At 35.1% G+C, this 25857-nt stretch overlaps 2 protein-coding genes across 4 annotated transcripts in view; one reads left to right on the top strand and one right to left on the bottom strand.

Moving 5' to 3' along the window:
• Positions 1-9700, top strand: part of Arpc1 (Actin-related protein 2/3 complex, subunit 1A) — a 42153-nt gene extending 32453 nt beyond the window's left edge. Inside the window, exons 9-10 of the mRNA XM_069845455.1 lie at positions 6117-6297; positions 9069-9700. Of these exons, the coding sequence (XP_069701556.1) occupies positions 6117-6297; positions 9069-9107 (220 nt within the window). The 3' untranslated portion in view covers positions 9108-9700. The remainder of the gene's footprint in view (positions 1-6116; positions 6298-9068) is intronic.
• Positions 7207-24648, bottom strand: LOC138713383 (ketimine reductase mu-crystallin). Of its 3 annotated transcripts, none has more exons than XM_069845456.1 (6): positions 23740-24648; positions 22222-22372; positions 20761-20922; positions 17878-18070; positions 14093-14299; positions 7207-8201 (listed from the first exon to the last, which is right to left on the bottom strand). In XM_069845456.1, exons 1-6 carry the CDS (start codon positions 23910-23912, stop codon positions 8107-8109), a joined length of 981 nt encoding a protein of 326 aa, XP_069701557.1. In that variant the 5' UTR covers positions 23913-24648; the 3' UTR covers positions 7207-8106. The 3 variants fall into 3 exon arrangements, with proteins under 3 accessions (XP_069701557.1, XP_069701560.1, XP_069701561.1); XM_069845459.1 differs by having other exon boundaries at positions 7207-9412; positions 23740-24631; XM_069845460.1 differs by lacking the exon at positions 23740-24648 and adding an exon at positions 23576-23713.
• Between the last annotated feature and the right edge of the window lie 1209 nt (positions 24649-25857).

Here is a 25857-nt window from a genome sequence, read left to right as displayed (position 1 = left end):
CATTGGATTGGCACTTTGGTGAGTACATTGCTTGGAATTTAAAAATGTTAGTGATTAGTTAAATTCCTCTCTTAACATTCAAATGATAAATTTTATATAAGCACATTTTTAAGTTAGAAAAGCGTTTATTGCTGTTTTTGGTTTCATATACTAGGAACATTAACTGCACACCCGGTAAAATAGCTCGCTTGATTAATTTGTTTTATTTAACATAATGTAAACATGAGCTGTGATTATCACCTTTCACTTGGTGATTTGCGTGCACCTTTTTACATTTTTGGCACCACCACCAGAATGTCTCACTGGCCGCCACTGCCTCCCATCTACTTCTCGGCCTCCCCAAAGGTCTTTTTTCCCTCTGGCTTCCCAACCAGCACTCTATATGCATTTCTAGATTCGCCCATACGTGCTACATGCCCTGCCCATCTCAAACGTCTGGGTTTAATGTTCCTAATTATGTCGGGTAAAGAATACAATGCGTGCAGTTCTGCGTTGTGTAACTTTCTTCATTCTCCTGTAACTTCACCCCTCTTAGCCCCAAATATTTTCCTAAGAACCTTATTCTCAAACACCTTTAATCTCTGTTCCTCTCTCGAGTCCAAGTTTCACATCGTACAGAACAACCAGCATTATAACTGTTTTATAAATTCTAACTTTCAGATTTTTTGACAGCAGACTAGATGACAATAACTCTGTTGCAACTATTATACACCTAAATATGGCAATTTTTATGGTTTCCAAGTATTATAGTTTTTCCGTATTTATCGTTTTTATTCCTTGTTAACCCCCCCCCCCCCCCAAACGATGGATCGAGGTTTCACTGCATTTTCTTTTTGTCTTAGTCTCTTTTTTCCTATCTAAAGTAATACAGTTGATGCATCATAAAAGCAATGTTTTGAATCAGTTATGTATTACAGGAAACAATGTACAGTGGAACCTTGATTTATTGTTCCCGGATGTATCATTTTCCCGGATCCATCATTCAAATTCGTTGGTCCCTGAACATACGCTATTTAAACTACGACTATAAAGCCCGCATCTATCGTTCCTCGATTTATCGTTTTCCCGCATCTATTGGCCAGATTTTTTAGCCCTGAAGTGTGTAAATCCCGGATTGATCAGTTTTAAGAAATAGCAACAAGCTTACAAATGCTTGTAGCAGTTGATGTCTTCAGAATGTTGTGCTGCAAGCTCCAATTGTGAAGTTTTATGGTTATTGTCCTGCTTACGCACCGACCTTCCTCACAGCTTGCCTGGCAAGACAATGTAGAAGGGTCCATGTGTCCTATCGATCGTTTTCTATTGTAGACCATTCCAGTCCGCGCTTCCACCAAGTTGTGTACACAGTCTATCACACGTGTTCGATTCTCGACAGTTCGTATTTTTAACTTGGCAGTTTCTAATCTGATTTTCTCAGATATGGCATTTCCGTGTAAAAAAGTTCGGACTTTAGAAGAACGACTTCGTATTATAGAAGAGGTGGAGAAAAATCCAACGGAGAAGAGGATTGACATAGCTAAGCGTCTTGGCCTGCCACCTTCAACTCTAAATTGCATATTGGCAAAGAAAATAGAAATCAGACAGCAGGCTGATAAGTGTGGTACAGCAGCCAAAAAGAGGAAGACAGGCAAGGAGTCAACTTACTGCGAGCTAGAAAATGTCCTCTTTTCCTGGTATCAACAGGCACGAGCATCAGGCATTCCCATTGATGGGACCATCTTGAAGGAGAAATCTCTGAAAATAGCTGAAACAATAGGGATTGAGAACTTTTCTGCATCGAATGGCTGGATCTCTCGTTTCAAACAACGCCATGGCTTGGTGTTTAAGAAACTGGCTGGGGAAAGTGCTACTGTGGACACCAACGCCACGGATCTCTGGTTCCAAAGACTCCTGGAGCTGCTGAAAGAGTACGAGCCTCGGGACATCTATAATGCAGATGAAACAGGCCTCTTCTTCAACTGTCTTCCAGACCGTACACTGGCACTTAAAGGAGAATCCTGCCACGGAGGCAAAAGTGCGAAGGAGCGACTGACTGTACTGCTGTGCACAAACTCCGATGGCTCAGACAAACAAGTTCCCATCGTTATTGGCAAGTCTGCAAAACCACGATGTTTTTAAAAACGTGAAGAAACTACCTGTGAAATACTATGCTAATTCCAAAGCATGGATGACATCGGAGATTTTCAGAGACATTCTTCATGCTCTTGATAAATTCTTTGGTGCAAAAGGCAGGAAAATCCTCCTTTTTATTGATAATTGTGCTGCACATTCTCCAGACACATCCTCGTTGAAGAATGTGAAGGTGATATTTTATCCCCCAAACTGCACCAGTGTTGTATAGCCACTTGATTTAGGAGTTATAAAGAACTTCAAGCAGGCGTATAGGTAGCAGCTAGTACAGAGGGCTTTATGTTTGATGGAAAGAGGTCAAAATGAAGATAGACATACTACAAGCCATTCACTTTATTGTTTCGGCATGGCAACAAGTGACTCAGTTCACAATTCAGAACTGTTTCGTAAAATGTGGTTATGGGAACAGAAATGAAGAATCAAACATGTCGGAAGTCAACAGAAATGATGAAGACGAAGACTGGACTCAGCTGGAGACAGGAATCGCTGGCGTTGATTTCGACGCTTATGTGTCTGTGGACCAAGAACTCGCGACATGTGGTGTGCTGTCTGTGGAAGAAATGTGTGAGGAAGTGGCGAGTGGAAGTCCCATGGAGGAGGGACAAATCGACAGTGACGATAATGATGAAGCTGATCCCAAACCAGTGCCGAGTTTTCAAGAAGCACTAAGTGCGTTCGAGACCATGAGAGCGTTCATATATACTCACGAGATCGCCAACAGAGACCAAGTGAACATTATTAATATTGAGAAGCTACTGTTTAGCTTAAAAAGTAAAGGTGCTAGTAAGCAAATGAAAATTAGTGACTTTTTCAACAAGAAATGAAGTGAGTTAATCAAAAAATCATTCATGTACGACACATTCTTTAGTATATGAATACATGTGTGTACTATAAGTAAATTTGACTGCTTATATTCATTTTAGACAGGTTCCCGTATCAATCGTTTTCCCGTTTCTACCGGTTTTTTTTTCAGAAGTCCAGAACAAAACGATGAATCGAGGTTTCACTGTATTGCCAGAATATAAATTCAAAATGTGGATTCACTTGTACCCCGTTTTCTAGTATTGCAATAATAAGTTTAACAAAGTCATAGGAAATTACGTATTTTGTTCTGGGCGACTTTGCAAGCCAGGGTCTTAACCCTTTGAAGCGCAGTGGTTACAGTACGTAACCACCTTTTAAATTTGAGTTTCGTGCCTATTTACAGAGTGGTTTTTCTTTCAAAACTAGTGCGCTGCGTTCACTGATCCCTAGTAACTGTAGAAGAATTTTATTTTCCCTATATTTGTGTTGCTGAGCCTGTTCATTAAGATGCCCGATGTTGTTGTGTATAGTTGGGGAGTGGAAGACTCGCTACGTGTTTTTATTTCAGTTGTATGCTAAAATATCACAGTTACATAAGTTTCTATTTAGTATTATTTGTCTTTCGGTCTTTTAGAATATATTTCAGTAACAAGATTGTAATTTCTTTGACACATGTGGCATCAATATAGAAATAATGTGGTGATTTCAAAACGTAACCACCATGCAAACAGGGTAGTTATGCTTACCATATGCAACAAAATGTTTCATTTTCTTGTCAGCTTATTCATCATGGCTACAAGGAAGAGATGGTTGGTGACAATCACAAAATGTTTTTGACAACTTTTTCACAAGTTTGAATCTGATGATCTCTAAGGCAGCAAAATATGTATGCATGTGGTACAGTTAGACATGGGCGTATTGGTTTACCACACAACGAAAGAAGAGATCGCGACATGAAACATGGTGAGAGTGATAGCCGTACGTCATATGCTGGAGTGTCCTGGCTCAAGTGGAAGGATAGAAGGTCCATTCTTTTCCATTCTAATTACCACGATCCATCTATTGAAGATAGTGGCACCGTATTTTTTGATATTTTGTTGATGTCACTGTGACTAATGCCTTCTTGGTATATTCGTTGAGAGGTGAAGGTGGAGAACTGACTCTGAAGAATTTCAGGTTGGCAGTTGTTGATGGTTTGGTCGCAGCTAATATTCCAAAACCTAGAGGGAGAAAGACAGTACTGAAATCTGTGCACCACTTCAAGCCAACGGTCCCATATGAGAAAAGATTCGACAAGGTGGCACATAAGCCTGTGTGTCGATCTTCAAGACGCTGTGCTTATTGTAGCACTGAAGTTCAACCACACGGGAGTAAATGGGCCTGCAACACTTGTGGAGTAGCACTTTGCTTTAATGAGATCAGAAACTGTTTCCTTTCGTATCATTCACAATAAGTCTGAAGGCATTGTGTTCTGCAGTATTGCATAGTGGTTTTACCATGAAACCACCCATTTTCTGTGTCAAAAATTGAAGTTTTTCAAATTTTTAAAATTTGAGGTACTTCTCTTAGACAAATAAAAGATTAATTTCATTGCAAACACAATTTTTTATTTTTCTCCCAAATGCGTGCATCAAAGGGTTAAAACAGTAAAGGGCAGTGTCCATAATAGTACATACTGTTTATTGTTTTAAAACTTCCCCTCCAACAGAGGTAACAGAAATTAAGTTGTATGAATGATTGACTAAGAACAACAGTCAATTGCGAATATTCATAATTATGTCAATACACACAGTGTCTTCTCATATTTGTTGTTTTACTTGGTGACACATTATGTCATTGTTGAAGAATATCCAGTTCTCTGGAATTTAATGTTAATTGTCCACCTTAGATATACTCCAGGGGCGTATTTAGGGCCTAGGTAGCTGCCTAGAGCAACAGATTTGAGGGGGTGGCTTTTAAGCTATTACTATTAATTTTTTTTATATTTTTTAAATTTTATTCATAACTCTTTAAAAGAGTACATGAACTTAAATGCACAATGAAAAGGATATGAATAACATTGGCAACAATTAGTTCAAATTTAATCAATGGTCTGCCAACGCAGAAAGGACAGTTTTTCAATAATAGTGTCACAATGCGATCATAGCACTTTTTTTTCAATGTTATGCCCTCTCGTCGTGAGAGTCCCACGTGATAACATTAAAGAACTTACTGGTATTATATTACGATACGTTAGGAAGGCAAATCTCGTTGCTCGCAATCATAAGCTTTGTGATGAGAGATGCTCCTAACTCTTATCATAAGAGTAGCCAGTATCAACACTCAATAATGCCCATTCAGACTTAAATTCAAAGAAAATACCGCCAGTCATTGTAGCAATAGGACGCTTGGCAGTTCAAGTTAATTTGAAACGGTAAAGAGTGCAGTTGTTTTGTACCTAGGTGATTTATATTTTAATATTCATTATAATGAGTGACAGTTGGAAAAAGCTAAGTGGTTCTCAATACCGGAAACACCTCTGATTGAGGTTCTCTCTGATATGTAAATGTATTATCAGGTAGTACAACTCACTTGACGATATATGTCAGAGGAAGAACTGCATCTGAAATGTGATTAGTGTAATATGTAGTTAGTCAGCAATATATGTAATGGAGGAGAAAAGGAACTGGTCACCTTACCCCATTATCTCCTGGCCTAGTTGCCTTGATGGTGTCACTTGTGGGGTCCAGACCTGTATTCGGACAGTTGACTAAACAACAATACTGGAAACTCGCGAAAGACAAGAAAATAAAAAAAGAGGAAATTGTGAGAAAAAATGCAAAAATAGATTTGCCAAACAGAGCCAGCTTGTTCCAGTTCGAGTCCAGGTACATCAGAGTGTAATAATGTGGCGTTACCGAAAATAGTGGAGTGTGTGGTGTATCTGAGTCAGGCATTTCCGATATTAGAAACAGTAATAGACCTAATAACGCAGAATCAATTAATTATTTCAGTTGATCCAAATGACGCATATAGGGCAAAATAAGGGGTGGAAATATTTTTCTCTGCCTAGAGGTGCCAAATAGCTAGATTCGCCCCTGATATACCCTCTACACATTTTCATGATTGCATGATTAACAGATAACAGTACTGAAACAGTAGTAGTACTATTATTTAATTTTAAGATTTATGTTTAATTTCAGTGCCATGCGAAAATTCCAGAGTCTTGATCGACAAGCTCGTATAGAGACAAGTGACACAACTCTGGAGACAATTCACCAGAATGCAATCACATGTTTGTGTTTGTACAAGGGAACGAAGGGTTCTGCTTCCAGAGTCAGTACTAGTGGACTAGATGGTCAGCTTGTTATATGGGACTTGCAGGTTAGTATTTTAAATATATACACACACACAAGTGATGAAGTCGTAAAGTAAGCTTCCAAATTTCACTATGCCTCGTGATGGTGGTCACTTTACTGAGAAGCTCATTTCACTTGTTACTGGCATCAGCAAAGTGCAGTATGTAAAAACATGTGAAATTCGCGAGACACAATAGCATGAAATATCTCTAGCGCTCTCTCTCTCATTTCCCCTCCCCCACACAGGTAGTTTACAATGTGAGCCAAGGATCCAAAAATTAATCCTTTGAATTATGATTTAATGCGAATTCGGCTTATGATGCGAAGTGAGGAAATTAATAATTATTCCTAGAACAACTTTTAATTTGCGACATCACAAGATCTAAAAGAAATTTTGAAAAGTACAAAACATTATGTAGGATATTCATTTGGAAGGATTCTCTTCCCTCCACCTTCTTTAAAAATATGAAATAACAGTCATATTGTACCAACATTCATGCGACTCCATTTGTGTTTCCATTTATTAGCTGGCCACTGAGATTGTGGTGTTACAATTGAATTGTGCTTGTGTTATTTGAGTGGTGTGGAGTGCTGCACATTCTAGGTCTGGTGGTCTATTTAATGCTGCATACTCCTTATCGATCATTATAATGCTAGTTTTAGTTTTGAATCTGTGACTTCTATATTGCGAAAAATTTTGTATGTATATATATTGTAATAACACCCGTATTCTTTTATTAAAAAGCGAAGTTCACAAATAGAAAATGAATATGAAATCTTCCATGATTTCCATAAGTCATAATTTTGCATACAAATATTTTTATGTTACAGATATTCAGCAATAGATGAACTAGACCTAGTTATTTGTTACAGTCTCTGTCCATCATTTTGGAAAAGGATTATGACAAGAGAAAATTAAAATAATTATAACAGCTCACAGTTCATTGAATATATTTTGTAAATGTAACTTTTTTATCCACTCTGCATATAAAAATCAATCATACATTTATTATAAAAATAATTTTCTAGAGGTAGAATCTCTAGACCAGGTATGCTCACAATTGTAAAAGCGCCGATTACACTGATGATGCTGCTCTGCATAACACTCACAGTGTACGGACTGGGTTCCGCAACTACTAAATTGCAGCACAACCCGTGCCATTGCTCTCACTCTCTTACAAATAAGGATAATAAACTGAATTTGAAAAAGGAAAGAATATACACTGTAATATTCAGTTATTGCATTATTTATTATATTTTATATAGTTATGATATTATTACATCATAGATAATGTTATTTTCATATCCACCATACATTGCAGTCTATTCAACATGTGCATTCTTTTCTGCAAGTAATCGGAAATCTATTTCCAACGAATTTACTGCAATGCGCAAAGGACGCTCATCTATTAATCGGGATCTATTTTTGGATTTAGCAACCTTTGTTCTCGAAAATAATTGTTCGCACACATAAGTCGAGGCGAAGGTAGCTAACATAGTGGCAGCGAATAAGCTCATCTTGGGATATTTCGTTTTGTTCATTTTTTAAATACTTCTATGCTTGTCATGTCATATTCTCCGCTTTTAGTTCTGAATTTGTAAATCAATGAACTCGTCCTGGAACTGCACTCTCGCAGATTGTACTAAATTTACTATGAAAGGATTAACAAAAAAAGATTAATATCACTCTCCATACATCTAAAATCACTAAATGTATGTTCTCTGAATTCACATTTGAGCTGTTCCAGTACAGAGATATAATTAACTATATTTTGTTCACGCACCATACATCTCTTTACAAGTTCACCATCTGTGAAGAGTTTTAGTGCCTTAGCTAATTCCCAACATACTGAATTGTTCGACTATCTTTAATGTTTTGCCTTTGATGAAGTGCTTTCAATTCTTGAAGCTGTAGTGCACGTTGCATTCCTGAAAAATTATTTTATCATAACATATATTTCTGTTGGAATAAAATCACTACAATAACAATGATATTAATAACAATAATAATAATAATAATAATAATAATAGGCCTAATAATAATATGCCTAATAATAATAATAATAATAATAATAATAATAATAATAACAACAACGTTGGTACATGAATACATATTACAGAAAACATCTTCCCTGTCACTTCGGCATGGCAGAGAGTATAATGTAGTTTTGTGTTGCTCAGTAGTATTCCTGACAGTACCTTACAACATAGCAAACATTTACGTTTTCACCGAACGCTCAACAAAAATAGTCTTCCTCCCACACTGTACTGAATGATCTTTTGCTTACAGAAGGTTTTGACTGTGTCATTGTCCCACACTGTTCTTACATTACTAAGTACTTGAACTGCCTTTCGCAGTCATCCATCGAGCTTCGAATGAGGAACAGCACGCTCTACATTGGAAGGTTGTGATTACAGAACGTAATCAGGAGTCAGAGAATGAGCATACCTGCTCTAGACTTTATATTTTAGTTACACAAGAACACCAGCATAAGTCTTGAGCTAGGCTACCTACCAGGGTGATGTGCAGTATCAAAACATTAATAAAGCGAAAATTATCTTCACCTTGGCATGAAACAATGCAGAATTATGTGAATTGTAATTCTTGTAGTAGACATTACCGTGAAACAAAATGTCTCTTTTATTAAATCTCAGCTTTAAAAAGCATAAATATCAGCAAAAGTAGGACTGTAGATTTAGATTTGGAGTTGAAGTCAGGCTGTTAAATATGTAGTGATTGCAATACTTACTTTGTGTGTGTGTGCGAGGTATTAATATATTTCATTTATCTTTCAGACTCTGGAAAATGCGATCCAAGGAATGAAGATTATCTAAGTCATCAAAATATGCAATATCTTTTGAAACCAATACAGTGAAGCTGCAATTCTTAATTTGTATAGATTATTGCTACAAAATATGTCCATGCTTAGTAGTAGTAATTCAAACTGAATAATGACAATTATGATTTTAAATCTGCCTAAATTATTAATACAAGTAACAGTATTGTACAGACATGGGTATTGTAATATAGGTGTGGTATCCAGTGGTACCACTTTGTGAATTTTAAAGGCATCATTTTTTAATTTTTTTGTATTCATCATATATTAGCTTTGCAGACACTACATCTTCCACTGCCATTCCTGTAAATGGGAAAAAAAGAGCATACAATAATAAAAAATAAGGTATAGCCTTTCACTTTTCGATGAGTCTTCTTATTTCAGTATGCCTTATGACCCTTTCTCATTAAGTTGTTAAAATGGTAACAGTGTCATGCATTAATAAGTTAAGAATAATATTTTGCTCAGCAACATATGAGTTTGTTGCATTTTCTTACCAAACTCTGTTTACCAAGTGAGAATACGCTATTATTTGTATTTAAAGAAGTGTAACATTTTTGTAAAGAATAAACATTGATGTAAGACACAAAATCGTGTTGGTAATTAGTGTATTATGAACTCTTTGAATGTTTCTCTTGTCTGTTATGTAGAGGACAATTTTTGGAAAAATGGCATGCCATGAGCTACATTGCTAGAGCATCATCAGCTTTCCATGCTGGTAACCCAGGTTCGATTCCTGGTGGGTACAAGTGAAATGTTTATTGGACAAAGAATAATGTTTGGAGGTAGGTTTTTGAAGGAGTACTCCTGTTTCCCCTACCGACATTCTACTGTTTAATTAAACATGATTATCTGGTATTATATACATCATCTCCCATGATGTACCAAGTTCAATACTACAGCAGTAAAAAGGGTCTACAGTTATGGAGTGCTTCACTCCTAGAGAAGGAAAAGTTTAATCCTTATGTTTTTAGGGAAAAGTAAATTGAATGCATGCTTCTATTTAGGGATCCATTACACATAGTCTTATAAAGGGACATCTCCAACCAGGAAATAATATCTTAATGAAACCTGTACCCAAATACAATCCCTCGTAATCGGCAAAACCAAAACAATGGCACATTTGGCTGGGCCAAAAAAAAAAAAAAATGTTTAAATCTGCCAGATTGCTATAGTCTGGGCCGTCAGTTTTGCCACATTAAGGAAGTTCGCATGAACTTTCATTTTCAGTGAATATTCTAACCTAAAATTAGTGTATTATTTGTGTTGTGTGACGTGTTTTAATAAGGAAAATCCACATAGTTTTTATGTTTATTCAGTTATGAGCAAGTGATAGAGAAATAAGCTTCATATGGCTGCAGTTTCAACATTTGGCACCATAAAATACGAACTTTTTTTTTTTTTTTTTTTTGTATGTGTGTATTGCTTACTGGTATTTATTCAGTTATTTGGCAAAATCTCGTATCCGAAACTAGCCTGGTCCCTTTGGTGCCGGTTAAGAGGGATTCTACTGTATACAGTTTGAAGAGTAGAAATGGAAGCATAGATTCGAATCTGCACCCTCACACATAACCTACACTGTTAACTGTTAGCTCACAATTACCAACCCAAATGATTAATTTCACACACAGTGCCAGGTTTAATCTTCATTTCATAAAGAAGACTGCATGTAAACAAATATGATAACAGACATCGATTTATGATGGAAAAAGTATTCGTTGACTATTGTGACAACAAAGTATTTTCATCCATTGATGTCTCGTCATATTGGTAATACTAGTCTTTACTATATGTATAAAATTAGTTTATGTAATATTGAATCAATATATATATATATATATATATATATATATATATATATATATTTAATTTGTTACAAATTTTATATTTTTAATACATAAAAAATAAATAAAATAAAAATCCGTTCCTTGGTGGTAAGGCTGTAAAACAGGCTCTCTATATATACAAATGCTACTTACTTTACAATGCTCGACTTAAGATATTTCGACTTCACAATGGTGCAATATTTACTTATTCAGTAACAGTAGTTATTTACATATTCATTGTATATGTGGCTTACAGTATTTTCAATTTACGATAGGTCCATGAGAACCTAACCCAACCACATGTGTGTTATTTTAATTACATTTATTTTTATTGTATGTCCATTACAATAAAATAGTACTGTGGTCACCATATTATGCATAATGCATTTCTAAGACAGATACTTAATTTCATTGTTATTAAATTTATATAAAGTGCTGGAATCTATTCTAATAATCCAATCTGTTTCCTGTTGTAAATTGAACTATATGTAAGCATATTTCGAATTGCTACTATTAACTATTTATGAGGTTTTTTAATAGTTATTTCAAGAAGCCAGATGATGCAGCCATTTCAGAACACCAGCCATCCACTTGAAAAACAGTAATATCGTCAACTTCATATACTTTCATTTCTGAACACAACAAGGAAATCTCTTCATCTTTTGATTAATTTTTTCTCGCATATGCACATACCAGACATTTCAACATGTGTATCCATCTTCTGATTTACTGTAAGTAGAATGGCAAAATTTGTTGATAAAGTTGCAGTTTTAAATGTTTATAGTATATTAATTTTAATGCTTGCATTCACAATAATTTAAATATTTTCTTTTGGTTATGAGTAGGGGGTGGATGTTGATGAGAAGTCATCATCTTATTTTTCACATTAGAACGATGCCTATTAATATAGAAATCCTTTCTATGTTAATATCAATGTAAAAAAGTAATTTTTTATATTGCATATATTTGAAAAATATTGGAGTGCAAGAGGTCAAATGACTTTATTGTCAAACGCCTGGCATTAGAAAACAACAACATGTTGCATTTTTTGACGTTTTTGAACTAATAGATCATTTTTATTTTTTTTTTCGGCATTTTTTGGTCATTTTTAATAACCTGAGTCCCACGCCGTGGTGTCGTGGTTAAGGCATCCTGCCTAGGACTCACGTTACGGAATGCGTGCTGGTTCGAGTCCTCATGGGGGAAGAAATTTTCTCATGAAATTTTGGCCAGTTGATCATCCACCTCTGCTTCAGCATGTGGGCGTGAGGCCAGCAGCCAGATAGTCGATCTAGGCCCTTCATGGGCTGTAGCGCCACAGATTATTATTATTATTATTATTATTATTATTATTATTATTATTATTATTATTATTATTATTATTATTTAATACTTTGAAGAACTTTTAGATCATTTAGAATGCATTTTACTTTCTTCTTTACCTATAGGTCTGTTAAATCATTTTCTAACCAAATAGGTCAGTAGTAATTACTTACTGAATAAGTGAATAACAGTGAAGCTTGAGTTTTATAGTTTGGAACAGACTCTAAATTTCATCCCTCATTCCACCGAAGGCTTCACTTCACACAAAGGAAGTAATATAAAATGCTTGACAGCAGCTTAGTTTAAGTGAGAACTTTGATCGCTACTGTTCTTTTGTCAGTACGAGGGTGTCTTTAGAATTTATGTTTGTAAGGGGGGAAACTTTCACCGTGTTCTGGACAAGACATTGTGTCCTCAACATGGTTCGGAAGGGACGTCTACTGCAGTAGACAGTATTTTTAGCACAAAGATTGCAAGAATGCATACTGCACCCACAATTTGTTTCGTCATTCACACTCTCTCATCTGGAAGGTCTTGTATTTTTAATTGGAATATTTTATACTGCTGGCATCATCTGTTGCATTGCAGTCATTTGTTTCACAGATATTGTCGACTGTTTCTCAATGAAACGAAGTTGTGTTCCCACCCTCTTGCATCTTGCTCTTCTTCGTATTAACCTCATTCATTTTTCTTTCCAATATTACCTCCAGAAAGAGTTTATCTCTTAAATATTTAATTCTAATATACAACTTCTAATATTGCAGTAATAATTGAATTTACTCCATTTTATATTAATGTTCACAGGAAGATATATATCACCTATGAACAATCAATGAGAAGCCAAGTTCAGTCACTTTTTGTGTAGTATTATAGTATTATGTAAAATAATTTTCTTTATCTGTGAAAACTTGAAAATACACATACACAAAAATTACAGATACCAGTACGTTTTAAGTGCTGGATCCCATTAATTCAGTGTGATAATTTTAAGAAATAATACTTCTTGTGTAATTTGTGTGTGTGTGTGTGCGTGTATTTTTTTAAGTTATAACCTGAAAGAAATATGTTAATTTCAGAAAGAATTGTTGCTATAACATGGGTTTAAATGATTTGATTATTATATTGATAACCATTGCAGTTTTGTAGAATGAATTAATGACAATAATCGAAGTTTTACTGTATAAGAGTTAATTTGTTGTGGTTTTTGTTTTCATTTGTTCATTTCAAGATAATCTTTATTTTTAACAAGAGAAGAAAGAATATTTGAGATTTTTGGATGTTTCACGTTCCACTGGTCGCTCATCCTATATCTAATTTAAATTTAGTGGTTTTGAGTGAAATATTTTCTTCATAAAGGTAAAGATCCTACTTCATTGAAGAATGTGTTAAGCATATTGTAAATTTAGAATTCATGACACTTCACACTTCTAAGGGATCTATTTCTTATAATATTTCTCTGTGTTTTTGTATGCATGAGAGCTTGACTTGGCTTTTTAAGTCTCTTGAATCAACCCATGGGTTTATTTCATAGAGGGATAAACAATTGTAAGATCTATTAAGTCCATGGCCATATTATAGTGATAGGAAGACTTCGTACATTTATTTCATTTTATAGAAGATAAATATAGAAATGATATATGATAGCATGGGAAATGTGAATAGGTATCTCCAGAAAACTGCCCCAAGACCGTTTTTGCTCACCACATATTCTGCTTGTACTCACCAAGATATAAACTCTGGTACTAGTATGGAGAGCTGATACTCTGGCTGTTAAGCTAATGGTACACCACCAGCATACTTCTATTTTTCCTCAAAATGTGTAGTTTGGACTTACCAAGTGACTGAAAGACAGTAATTTCCTTCCTGTCAACAGATGTGGTCCCATTAATTATCTCCCCTACTTCTCCTTTGATTGTCACTCCCATTTCTGCCAGGCCTTTTAATTCCACTTTTGCTGCTGCCATTGTGTCTGTGTAGATGGACACATTTCGATATAGCTCAGGATCAAGTTCACTGTGGTGGCTTACTCCAGCACCAACAGCTGTTCAACAATGGTCCTATGTTAGTTTTCTGAGCAAGCGAACATAATATTGTCTGTTAAATAATTGTCAGGAAAAATAAAGACACAAGAGAGGAAATTAGGATGTATATGAACTACTAATGGCATTAGGGAAAAATGTAATAATGCAGTGGTTACCCTCACACATAGAATTAATGGGAAATGTCCAGGCAGATTACTTGGCATAAAAGGTACCACACTCGAATTAAAACCAGAATAAGAATTGAGTCTAAACAAAAGAGTTTTGGAATTAAGAACAGGTACTCATGAATATAGGCAGAAAGATCTAAAACAAAAACTAACAAGTAAAAAGTATGAACACGTTACAAAATACACAAATCAATCAATCTTCCTAAGGTATCCAGCTGTTTGCTGACAATATAAAACCCACTATAGTCCACTGTAGTCTTTTCAGTTCTTGTTTTTCATGAGAAATGAGGGTATTTTGATCGGTGTTCATTACAGATGCCTGTTGCTAGTAGCCAGAGTTGGGATGTAGTCAATATATACTGCAGGGCTGTGTCTTCTGCAACTGGTACTGATGATTTTAATTTACTACTTTTGTGGTTTATGGATGGACAGTATAGAAGAATGTGTTCCAGATCTTCATCATGATTATTACACCACAGACAAGTAGGAGTATCAGAAAGGTAAAATCGGTGTACGTACATTGTGTGACAATGTGATCCATTCTGGCTCTTGTTAAAAATGTTTGAACATGTCTGGGCAAGTTTTTGTAGTACATTTCCTGGTCATTTTGTTTCCTTTGAACGGACTGTAAAATTTTTCCTTTGTCAGAAGAGAGCCAATTGTTGATCCATAAGTTTATGAAATGAGACCTTACTGAAGCAAAGGCATTGGATAGAGATATCACTTGAAAAGGTCTTGGTTGCAAATATGTTGCCTTTTTGCAATATTATCGACTTTATCGTTTCCAGGTATGCCACAATGACTAGGTATCCACTGAAATGTTATTTCTTTTTGGAGTTTTTTTTAGTTTACTTAGTTGTTTCTGAAATGGAATAATTCTATGTGCATATAGGTTTGGTACATATTTAATTATATTAAATATAGCTCCCTTGAAGTCGGTAAGTATGCAAATAAATTTTTCAAAAATTTGAGTAACACTCTCAAGTGCAGCATCAATAGCTATCAATTCAGTGTCAAGACTGGAAGAGGATGAACATGGTATGAAATAACGTTCTTGATATTTTGGAATATAATACCCTGCTCCTGAGGTCCCATCATCAGGGTTTAGAGATTCATCTGTATAAATTTGAAGGTGATCCTTATATGTGCTGCAGATTAGTTCCATGGCATCTAACTTGAGAATGTATGGAGGATCATTTTTGAAATGATTTCCTGGAATTTATATGCTATGTTTCGGAATTACCCATTTCCATGAGGGAATTTCGTTCACAACTGGAGTTTTAGTCCCACAAAATACACAAAGAAAATTACAAAACAGACGAGGAAAAACTTCAAAGCATTCTTTAGATTAGAAATGGGCCATGACCTAAATAAACAAAATAGCAATTAGCCCAGTTTATAAATGCACAATGTGCCAAAGCAACGAAGAAATGGGGGGGGGGGGGGGAAACATCTACAATACTGCAGATGACAATGCAGCAAAACAGAAGAGAGAAGACTTACTTGGGCTCTAATGGAAAGCAAGAGGACTGATGATATGAATTAAAGAGTCCGACCATTTGCAACTAACATAATACTCAGTGGAGCATTTCTAAGGGCCCTTCCTGACGGGTCGGTGTAGGAGCGGTGCAACATTTGTTTGAACAATGTTCTACCGCACTGGGCTCCCTCAGGGTACTGCATGTCTACGGCATACATGTGTTTTTCTCTGCATCACTCCACTGCACATTTTCTAAATTCTCAGTAGTTATTAAAACTTCTAAAGGACATGTCGTCTTGTGACGAAGAAGATATTGCATTCTATGTGTATATAAGGTTACGAAGGAAAAAGAAATGATACTGGGTACAACATACATTGAAAGGAATATCAACTGTAGGTTGTGTGTAGCAGCATGAGAATTGACACTAGATGTAAAATTTCAGAATGACAAAGAGGACATTTCAAAAGTTTGGCCAACTTTTCTTTACACCTTTTCTGTTATGTCTTTTCGTGAATATTCCGCCAATTTGAAATTGTAAAGACATGGATTTCTCTTCCTCAAGAACTAACTCTATTTCCACTGACATAATGGTAAAATGTTGTTTATTACAATTGGAAATATTCACAACTTCACTCAGTAAATGCTGCTTGCCGAGTGAGAAATGTGCAGCAAGGCTACATGCCGAAAACATGTTATATCGGTACTGTGCTGCGCCGTCCCGTTTAAGGCTGCCAATTCAAATATATGGCTGCAACATTGACTCGGCATGCAGAGCGCTTACCGAGTTGATGCCGTACTGATGCTCTACTGACCCATCAGGGAGCAGCCTAAACAGAAAAGTTCCCCGTCTCTGGTACCGACAGTGATTGTTTTCGTCGTCACCATCATCATCATCATAATGTATCATTATTTATTACGATTACCATTTCTGCAGGGATACTTAAGGAATGTTGCACGAAAATACATGGATTCGAACTTAAGTAAAGAGGTTGTTAGGTATGTGGAGTAGATCTTACTATGAAATTGTTTAAATATGAATAAAATATTACTTTCTATAAATGCAAAATTTGACGATAATGTGAAAATCAGACAAGTGTCCTGGTGCTGTCCGGCCTCGAAAAACAGTACCTTGGCACATCCAGCGTCCACCAGGTCTCAAATACATTCCTGATAAAACTATGTGAGCATAGAAAATGCATTCGGTACATAATATGTAATGTGTCAATAGAATAATAGTAGCACATTTACTGCAAATTTATCAGCTCTGAGTTACATTTTCAACGAGAAATATGCTAGTGTATCTTCCTTTTTTTGTAACACATTGGGAGAACTTTTTTAGGGTTACCATAAATACATGTTTTACTTTTTAATTTGTCGTATGTCTGGCAGGCGTTATTTAAAAATAAAGAAATGTTCAGATTTTTTAAGTGAACTGTCGAATACAAAATTTAATCTTGCAACTTTCTTTCTAAATACACAGTTAATAAAATACAGCTTTGATGGTTAAAATATTATCAAGATTTATGGGGTCAAAAAATCTCCCTGCTTATGATGCAGTGCTCAGTAAATTTAGATATAGAACCCATCTCTCTGGAACAACTTTCCACAGTCCTTAACAGCATGTAGAGTAATAAAGTACCAGGCGAAGACTGGTATAAACATAAAACTGGACCATTTTTGTTAAGATTCCTAAATTTTCTAAATGATTTGGAATGGGGCACTACTACCTAGTAGTTGGTCGAAATCTATTGTGATACTATTTACAAGAAAAGGGACAGAAATGAATATTATAATAATTATTATAGAGGAATTAGCCTATTAAATATATTGCTATTGCTGCAGACATCAAATGACAAATACAAGATCAAAAGACAGACGCTATCTTGCCAGGACTAGATGTTAGATCTAATGCATATCAACAAAGAATACCATTAATATGTGCTCCAGGTTTGACCCATTGTGACATAAGGATGGGTGATGAGGCAAATGTTGCTGTGACGATAACATCAGCATCCTTCACACATTCTTCTCCACTTTCATATGCCCTTGCTGTTTTTCCTTTGCCTATGAGTTCCTCAGTTAACTTCTGTGCTCCTTCAGACCTATGATTCCACACCCGTATCTGAAAAAGTACAGCATTGGTAGCTTTCTTTTTTTTCTTGGAAGAAAATTCCGTTATTTTATCACTATGAATTTGCATATTGACTTTATTGCTTTAAAGAGCTCCTCATATTGTTCTCTTCAAAGTGTAAATCGGCCTAATCATCATTCCCAGTTTTTCCATGAGATTTCAGCACAAAGTTTCGTTTGTGTATCACATTTTGCACACTGTTACAAAGAGGAAAACTGGAAATATAATTTTGTGAGTTGGGCCATTTGTACACTGGGCACCTCAATTATTATAGTAGCAATAATAAAGCAATTCTAGAGAGGAACTTAATCATTTTCGAAGTAAGTTGGAGGAATTTTAAGTATATTTATTATTACACAATTAAAGGACATTACTAAGAGCTATTTTGTTTATCAGACATTTTTGTTCTTTTGAAAATTATTTCAATAAAATGTCTCCCGCCATTTTGTAAACATTATGGCATTCTTGTTTTGAAGTGTCCCACTGCCCATCTCATGATGTCTTTGAGCAATAATGCAATTTCCTGCTAGAAAGAAACTTTTAGATTTTTAGTGGTCTGAGATCGATTAATGGACATATGTGAAGAAGCTATCACAAACACAGATCAGATGAACCTGCAGTGCAAATGCTGCAGAACTTCATCAGGTCAAAACTATCCATTTCTGGAAGTAGTTCGAAAAATGCTTCCATAGTATGGTATTTCACATGATGGCAATATTCCCTGGTCTCCACATTCAGCTGACCTTCCTGTTCATTGTTATTTCTTCTGGGGCTACTGTAAAGCAAAAGTGCAATAATGTATGCAAACTAATAGAATTAAACTGAGTCACTTTTAAACAGTTATCATTATTTATATGACACCTAATGCCCTTTAATTGTATTATATTAATTTGAAAATCATCAAATACTTTAGCCACACTTGATACTTTGTGTTAGACTGTATTCTAATTTAAATAGAAAATCATCATCCTCTTATCATGTCCTCCTTTCAGAAGGTCAATTCCAAATATGCCACCATTTAAATAGAATATATATATATATATATATATATATATATATATATATATATATATATATACCATTAATTCTAAATTATGCTCTTCATCTATTGCAATAAAGTTCATTCATTGCAGTCTTGCTGGTAAAGTAAGTAATTCCAAACTGTATTATGCATAATTTAGTTCTATCATGTGCATTATTTTTGGATATTTCAATGGAGAGTAACAGTATTTTATTGTAAAAGAAATTGAAAAATTGATGAAAAAAGTAGAAATATCTACTTGTGTCGAAATTTTAGACTCTGTCATCATCATTTTGAACTTAATTTGAAGCATTTTTTATGTCAAAAATCATATATGAGAAAAATGCTTTAATTAGGTACTGTTATTGCAAGTTTCAATTATCTAGTACTTCGGAATAAGGGAAAAAGTTTCTTTTTTAGACTGATTTATAAAAGATTTTGTGATTCAGGAACTCAAGTTTTCCTTGAAGTCTTCCTGGCACAATGAAGGTGCACATGGATTTTTTTTTGTTACTTCTTTAATTATACATTTTACTGAAGAGAGATCGTAGACTTGATGTTAATTAAATATGTTGCTTTCTTTTGTGTTACACAACATTTACTTACTTCAATTTTGAATAAGTTGTTGTTTTCTAATGCCAGGCGTTTGACAATAAAGTCATTTGACGTCTTGCACTCCAATATTTTTCAAAATCATGGTCAGCCACTGAGGTGCAGATTTTGAGGTGTTCCTAATCCATTTCTTGGTTTGAGTTGCACAATGGGCAGTTAGGGGACTGATATATTCCAATTCTATGCAGGTGTTTGGCCAAACAGTCATGGCCTGTTGCCAATCTAAATGCAGCTAAGACGATTTTCGTGGTAAATCGGGAATTAAATGTGGTTTATGATGCAGAGAGTTCCATTTTTTCCCTTGAGATTGCGTTATCAAATTTTGTTTGTTGATGCCTAAGTATGTAGGTTTAATAAATCGTTTTTTTTTTATATTTTAGTTGGTTATTTAACGACGCTGTATCAACTACTAGGTTATTTAGCGTCGATGAAATTGGTGATAGCGAGATGATATTTGGCGAGATGAGGCCGAGGATTCGCCATAGATTACCTAGCATTCACATTACGGTTGGGGAAAACCTCGGAAAAAACCCAACCAGGTAATCAGCCCAAGCGGGGATCGAACCCGCGCCCGAACGCAACTTCAGACCGACAGGCAAGCGCCTTTACCGACTGAGCCACGCCGGTGGCTAAATAATAAATCGTTTCACAGAGTAATACATAGATTTAGTAACAGGTCTGTAAGTAATAGTGCTGCCCTTCTTTGCTAAAGCATCCTCATTCTCGTTTCCCAGGATTCCATAATGGGATGGTATCCATTAGAATACAATTCTTTTATTGAGTGTTATTAATTGAGAGAGCATTTTAGTTATTTCTGCTGTTTGAGATGAAGGTATGTGTCTAGAGACTATTGATAGAATAATTGCTTTGAAGTCTGACAATATAACTGCATTCTTAAATTTATTGATGTGGCATAGAAGATTCCTGAAACTTTAACTTATTGTAATAAGTATAATATAGGAATTGGCTGCAATTAGAACGTTAGATAATTACATTTATGGAAGAATACTAGTTTTCATTTGCATATTGTTATATTCTATTACCTAACCTGTTCAAAATTGAAATAATAGTCCAGGGCTTCTATGTGGCTCCTTGCCTGCGTACCAGAGCCTAGAACTGCCAAAATTTTGGTCCCGTTGTGTAGATGTTTGGTGGCCACAACAGAAGCAGCCGCTGTGCGCCAGGTTGTGATTTCAGTACCATCCATAATCTATTTAAAAAACAGTTAACTACCAGTGTTTGGTTTGGTATGTTAATTTTTGTGCTGTTAAATGAAAATGGCTTAAACAGAAAAATATTTTTCAAAAATGTTATTCCACTACACCTTTTGCAAATGTATTTCAGAATGTATTATTTGTATACGACATAAATCTAATGTATTTTAGAAAACATCATTTGTATATTAGATAAGTCAAATGTATTTCGGAGAGCATCAACTATATCTCAGAAATCATCTCTATTTCAGATAATTGCATAATGAAATAACATTTTAATACAGGCACTGATTTCTTAGTCCCGTGCCATGGTGTCGTGGTCTGAGGCATCCTGCTTAGGACTCGCATTACGGAATGTGCGCTGGTTTGAGTCCTCATGGGGGAAGAAATTTTCTCATGAAATTTCGGCCAGTGCTCACCCAGCATCGTGATTAATTTGAAGAGCTATGATAGGTAGCGAAATCTGGTTGCGAAAGCCAGCTATAACGGCTTGGGGGATCATCGTGCTAACCCAACGATTCCTTCATTCTGGTTGGATGATCGTCCATTCTGCTTTGGCATGTGAAGGTGAGGCCGGCTGGTCGGTTTGGATCCTTCAAGGGCTGTGGCGCCACAGATTATTAGTATTATTATTATTATTATTATTATTATTATTATTACTGATTTCTTAACACATTGATGTTTAAAATTTATTTGTCCAGCTGCCACTTCCAAATACCTTTTGAACAGTAACATCCCATCCAAGAAAAAAAAACTTCACACTTTATAAAATTACTGTATTGAAATACCTGGTATTTTGTGATCCAATGAAATGCCACAGTGAAATTTTTGACATTGAACAGATCTTGAAACTAGCAAATTATGCGTTCATACTTCTAAAATGCAATTTACTTTTTCTGAAATACAAATGACGCTTTCTGAAATTAAATTAAATTAATTAATCTGAATGACGCTTTCTGAAATTAAATTGATTAATGTGAAATTCAAATGACACTTTCTGAAATTAAATTCATTAATCTGAAATATAAATCACGCTTTCTGAAATTAAATTGACCAGTTCTGAAATACACTTGGAAAAAGATTTTATGCTATACAGAATATTATAGTTTCTGGTTTAGCCTAATTGAATTTATACTGTCATTTTGATAGAAATCGTGCTAAGTTGTATCATTTACTACACATTGATGTTCACAAACAAAACCTGAGTTTTCTCTTGTCTTTATATAACATTTAGAGAGAATTAATTTATTGACTTCTTTTTAATACGAATTTAAAAGAATATAGTGTATACGTACAGCTAAAACTTTACCAGTGGATGAATCAAAAAGCAACACTGTTCCAATGACTGAAGGTAATCCTTTATTTACATTATTAGGATATGCCGTAACCAACTTGCATGCTAAGGCATCATCATATTCACAAAATGCAGGCATGGAAAGAAACACCCTAAATGGAGGAAAAAAAGCCATTATAGACACCAAACTATGTTAAAAATCTTAAATGCACATGTTATCCAGTTTATCGATTAACTTTTAGAAATGACTCGAAGAGATAAAAATTGTACTGTATCAAATGTAACCTTATATTAGATTGTAAATCAATAATTGTACCTACAGTAAATAATGGATAATATGCGGCTTCCTCTCTTTTGGTTATCAGTCTCTTCTGCTTTCACAGACTAAAAATTAGCTCTACCTACTACCACAGTCTAGTATATACAGTCACGAAGCTTGAGTTGTGAGGGTACTAGGAACAATGGACTGTGCTGGTACTATTTCGCATTGTCTGTGATGAGGCGATAGTAGCGATCCTAGTGGTTAGCAACTATCTATGGATTGTATATACTAGACTGTGCTACTACTTTAAATTGAACAATAGGTTCAGTATAATTATAGCAGAACCTCGATTCTTGATTATCTGTCTCTCAATTAACCGATCATTGGCTTATCTGACAGTCTTCTAGCTATTTCTCCTCTAATTAATCACGTAAACCCAAAATAGTAATTTAAAAATACCATATGCTTTTGAAGATAATCAGATTTTTGTATCCTCAAAAATTTTCTCAAATCGACATGTGGGGTTTTTATAATCCACGATTCAAACAGGAAAATTGTATTAAGTATTGCAATATTCGAACAGCTATTTTATGTGAATTTGTGCAAAATTAATGACATACAGCATATCTACTTAAGTTAAATCATAGCCTACATTACCGTCTTTTTAGGCATGGAGCATTTTCTGTGTACCACTTGAGAAAAATTGTAACAAAAATTAGCATTACCCCTTACGGGAGTTGCGGGTCTGCAATCCGCGATACATTCGTTCAACGAGCTTAATTTGTTCATTCGTGCCCCGATTAGCCTACGCTTCTGTTACATCAATGATCAAACAACCTGTGCTTATTATGTTGGCTGATCTATCCTCATTTGTTTTTATATTTTATGTCGTTATGTGCAATCCAGCATCCGTACAATCCCAGCCATGCTCACAATAACACTTACGAAAAACACAAGTTTTAAGCAATTACAAGGATTCGATAAATCCCTTGCTTTTTTTATTCTGATTTCTGGGATTTGTGTTAGTGTAACTTCTTCCTCAAGGTTTCTCTACCCCCATACCCCGACATTGCGTTTCACCCCTATGGCTTACATTGGATTTTATTTGACTTCACACTAGATGGACACATGGTGGGACTCAGATGAAGTGAGCTCTGCACGACGCCAGGCAATATAGACCATCACACTAACAAGGACAAATATCCATGATTTAAGCATCACTGTAATTTAAAAGTTCATTTACAACAATATACATACCCTTTTCTTGATGGAACGTGCATGAGTGTGCGAGGTGGTTGTATTACGTCACTGTTACTTTTTGAAACTGCTGCCATAGCATTTTGTATGGTAGGAATGAGTTTTGCTAATTGTAATAAGTTATTACTTTTAATAAACTCATCAGTCAAATATAATGGGGCACTGGCGGCCATAATCTTTATATATGTATTTTTTTTTTTAATAATTTGTTATGAACTTATGATTTTTTTAGGTTAAGTTGTAACGTGTAGAGTTTACGTAATTTTACTAATTCTGAGGAAATGTATTGGAATCAAATATAAATTTACGCTAATTTATAAAGTAGCGTTGAAAGATATAAGCAAACAATAATTTCTTTTCAGTTTGTTTTTACAATAGTTCTGGCTACTATGCAGATACTGTGTGTACTATTTGAACAAGACTTATCAGTTACCAACATTCCTTTCCTTATTGGCTTTTATAGCACTATCAAGTTTGCGTTTCTAAAGACATTGAACTTCAGACCTTTGTAATGGCATGATTTAGAAGTTCCAAACCTAAACTAGTCTGTAACTGTAGGCCTACATACACATTACATAACAGAGAGAATTCGATTTCGTTGTAATGTCCAGTGAAGGTTGCGCTTTAATAAGAGAAAAATACTAGTAAAACTGATGATTATTCAGAAAAAGTATAATAGTATGTTAGTCATCTTAAGGAATCATCCATTAAGGACGTTGATCTCTTTTGTCTTAACTAGACTGTACCTCTGCAGAGAGAGAGAGAGAGAGAGAGAGAGAGAGAGAGAGAGGTGGGGAAAAAATTAACGTAACAGTTATTTTGGAACCGTTCCAAAAAATAACAGTGTTGCTCTGAGCTAGTACGAAATACTTGCGGTTACATATACTCGCTTCACTTTGGAACTACATTATGACTTCACTTCACATCCGGTTTAACGACACTGTTGCCAACCTAGTTGAGCTTCTGTGTCATGAAGATTTTAGTATTAATTTCTTTGAGTTACGTAGTAGTGATGGGCGAAGTTGTTCTTTTCCCGGAACAGTTCCGACGGTTCCGGTTCCGAAAAAATACTATGTTCCAAATAACAGTTCCGAAATAACAGTCACCAGTGGTGATGAGTCGGAGTCGTTGAGTCGTTCAAACGAACGGTACAGTACCCTCCCTCTTCACCATAGACAAATAACACCATGCAGCTCACACTGGAGCACTCATAGGCATGACATAGTACACATTCTTATCTATAGATGGCACTGCAATGCACATTCGAATCGATTTTGGAAAATTGCTGTGCATGCGGACAGAACTCAAAAGCTTAATGTTAGTAATTACACAGCTGTTGACTACAAGGACAGAATACAACACTTTGTTTTCGTACATAAAGTTATAAAGACATGGTAGCCAACTAAAAAAATAACATAACATTTAAAACATATGGTATGTAATTTCTGTTCTCTCTCTTACATAATAAAAAAAATCATTAATTTTTATTTTTACTTTTCTTACTGCACAGTTATAATAATAATAATAATAATAATAATAATAATAATAATAATAATAATAATAATAAATATTACAATTTCATAAATAAAAAAGATATATATTGGCAGTACAGAAACCTGGAAACCCCGCAGTGGGTTAGTAAAATGTTGGAATCGCATCTTTACCAAAGTGTAATTTAAACTTCGCATTAAACATCGCTCTCCAAATCAGTACTTATATGGGTAGTTTCCAACAAATAATGCTACAACATTTTTGTCGTTCTTTGATAACAGAGAAGATAGCACAAAAACTTGTGCTTGTCAGACTTAACCTCAACAAACGACATACAGACATTGTAACTAAACCACTCATTACCATTTACGACTTTAACCTTTGTATAGAATCAGCTGATCAATGAATTAATAATAGTATGCGTACTTTATGACTTTGTAGAATGTTTATAAAACAGAATTAGTCAACTAATGGTGAAATAAACCATAAAGCGGGAATGAATATTACAGATTATTAAATACTTTCTATAACATTACAGATGATTGGCCAGTCTTACAAATGTTGATATTAAAGTTCGCGCCACCGCAAGGATTTCAATTTCCTTGCGCCCCCCTCCAATCACGTGAG

This window comes from Periplaneta americana, chromosome 14, assembly GCF_040183065.1.
Source record: "Periplaneta americana isolate PAMFEO1 chromosome 14, P.americana_PAMFEO1_priV1, whole genome shotgun sequence".
Classification (NCBI taxonomy): Eukaryota; Metazoa; Arthropoda; class Insecta; order Blattodea; family Blattidae; genus Periplaneta; species Periplaneta americana.
The sequence above is the reverse complement of the archived record's forward strand: the minus strand, read 5'-3'. Positions and strand labels throughout refer to the sequence as shown.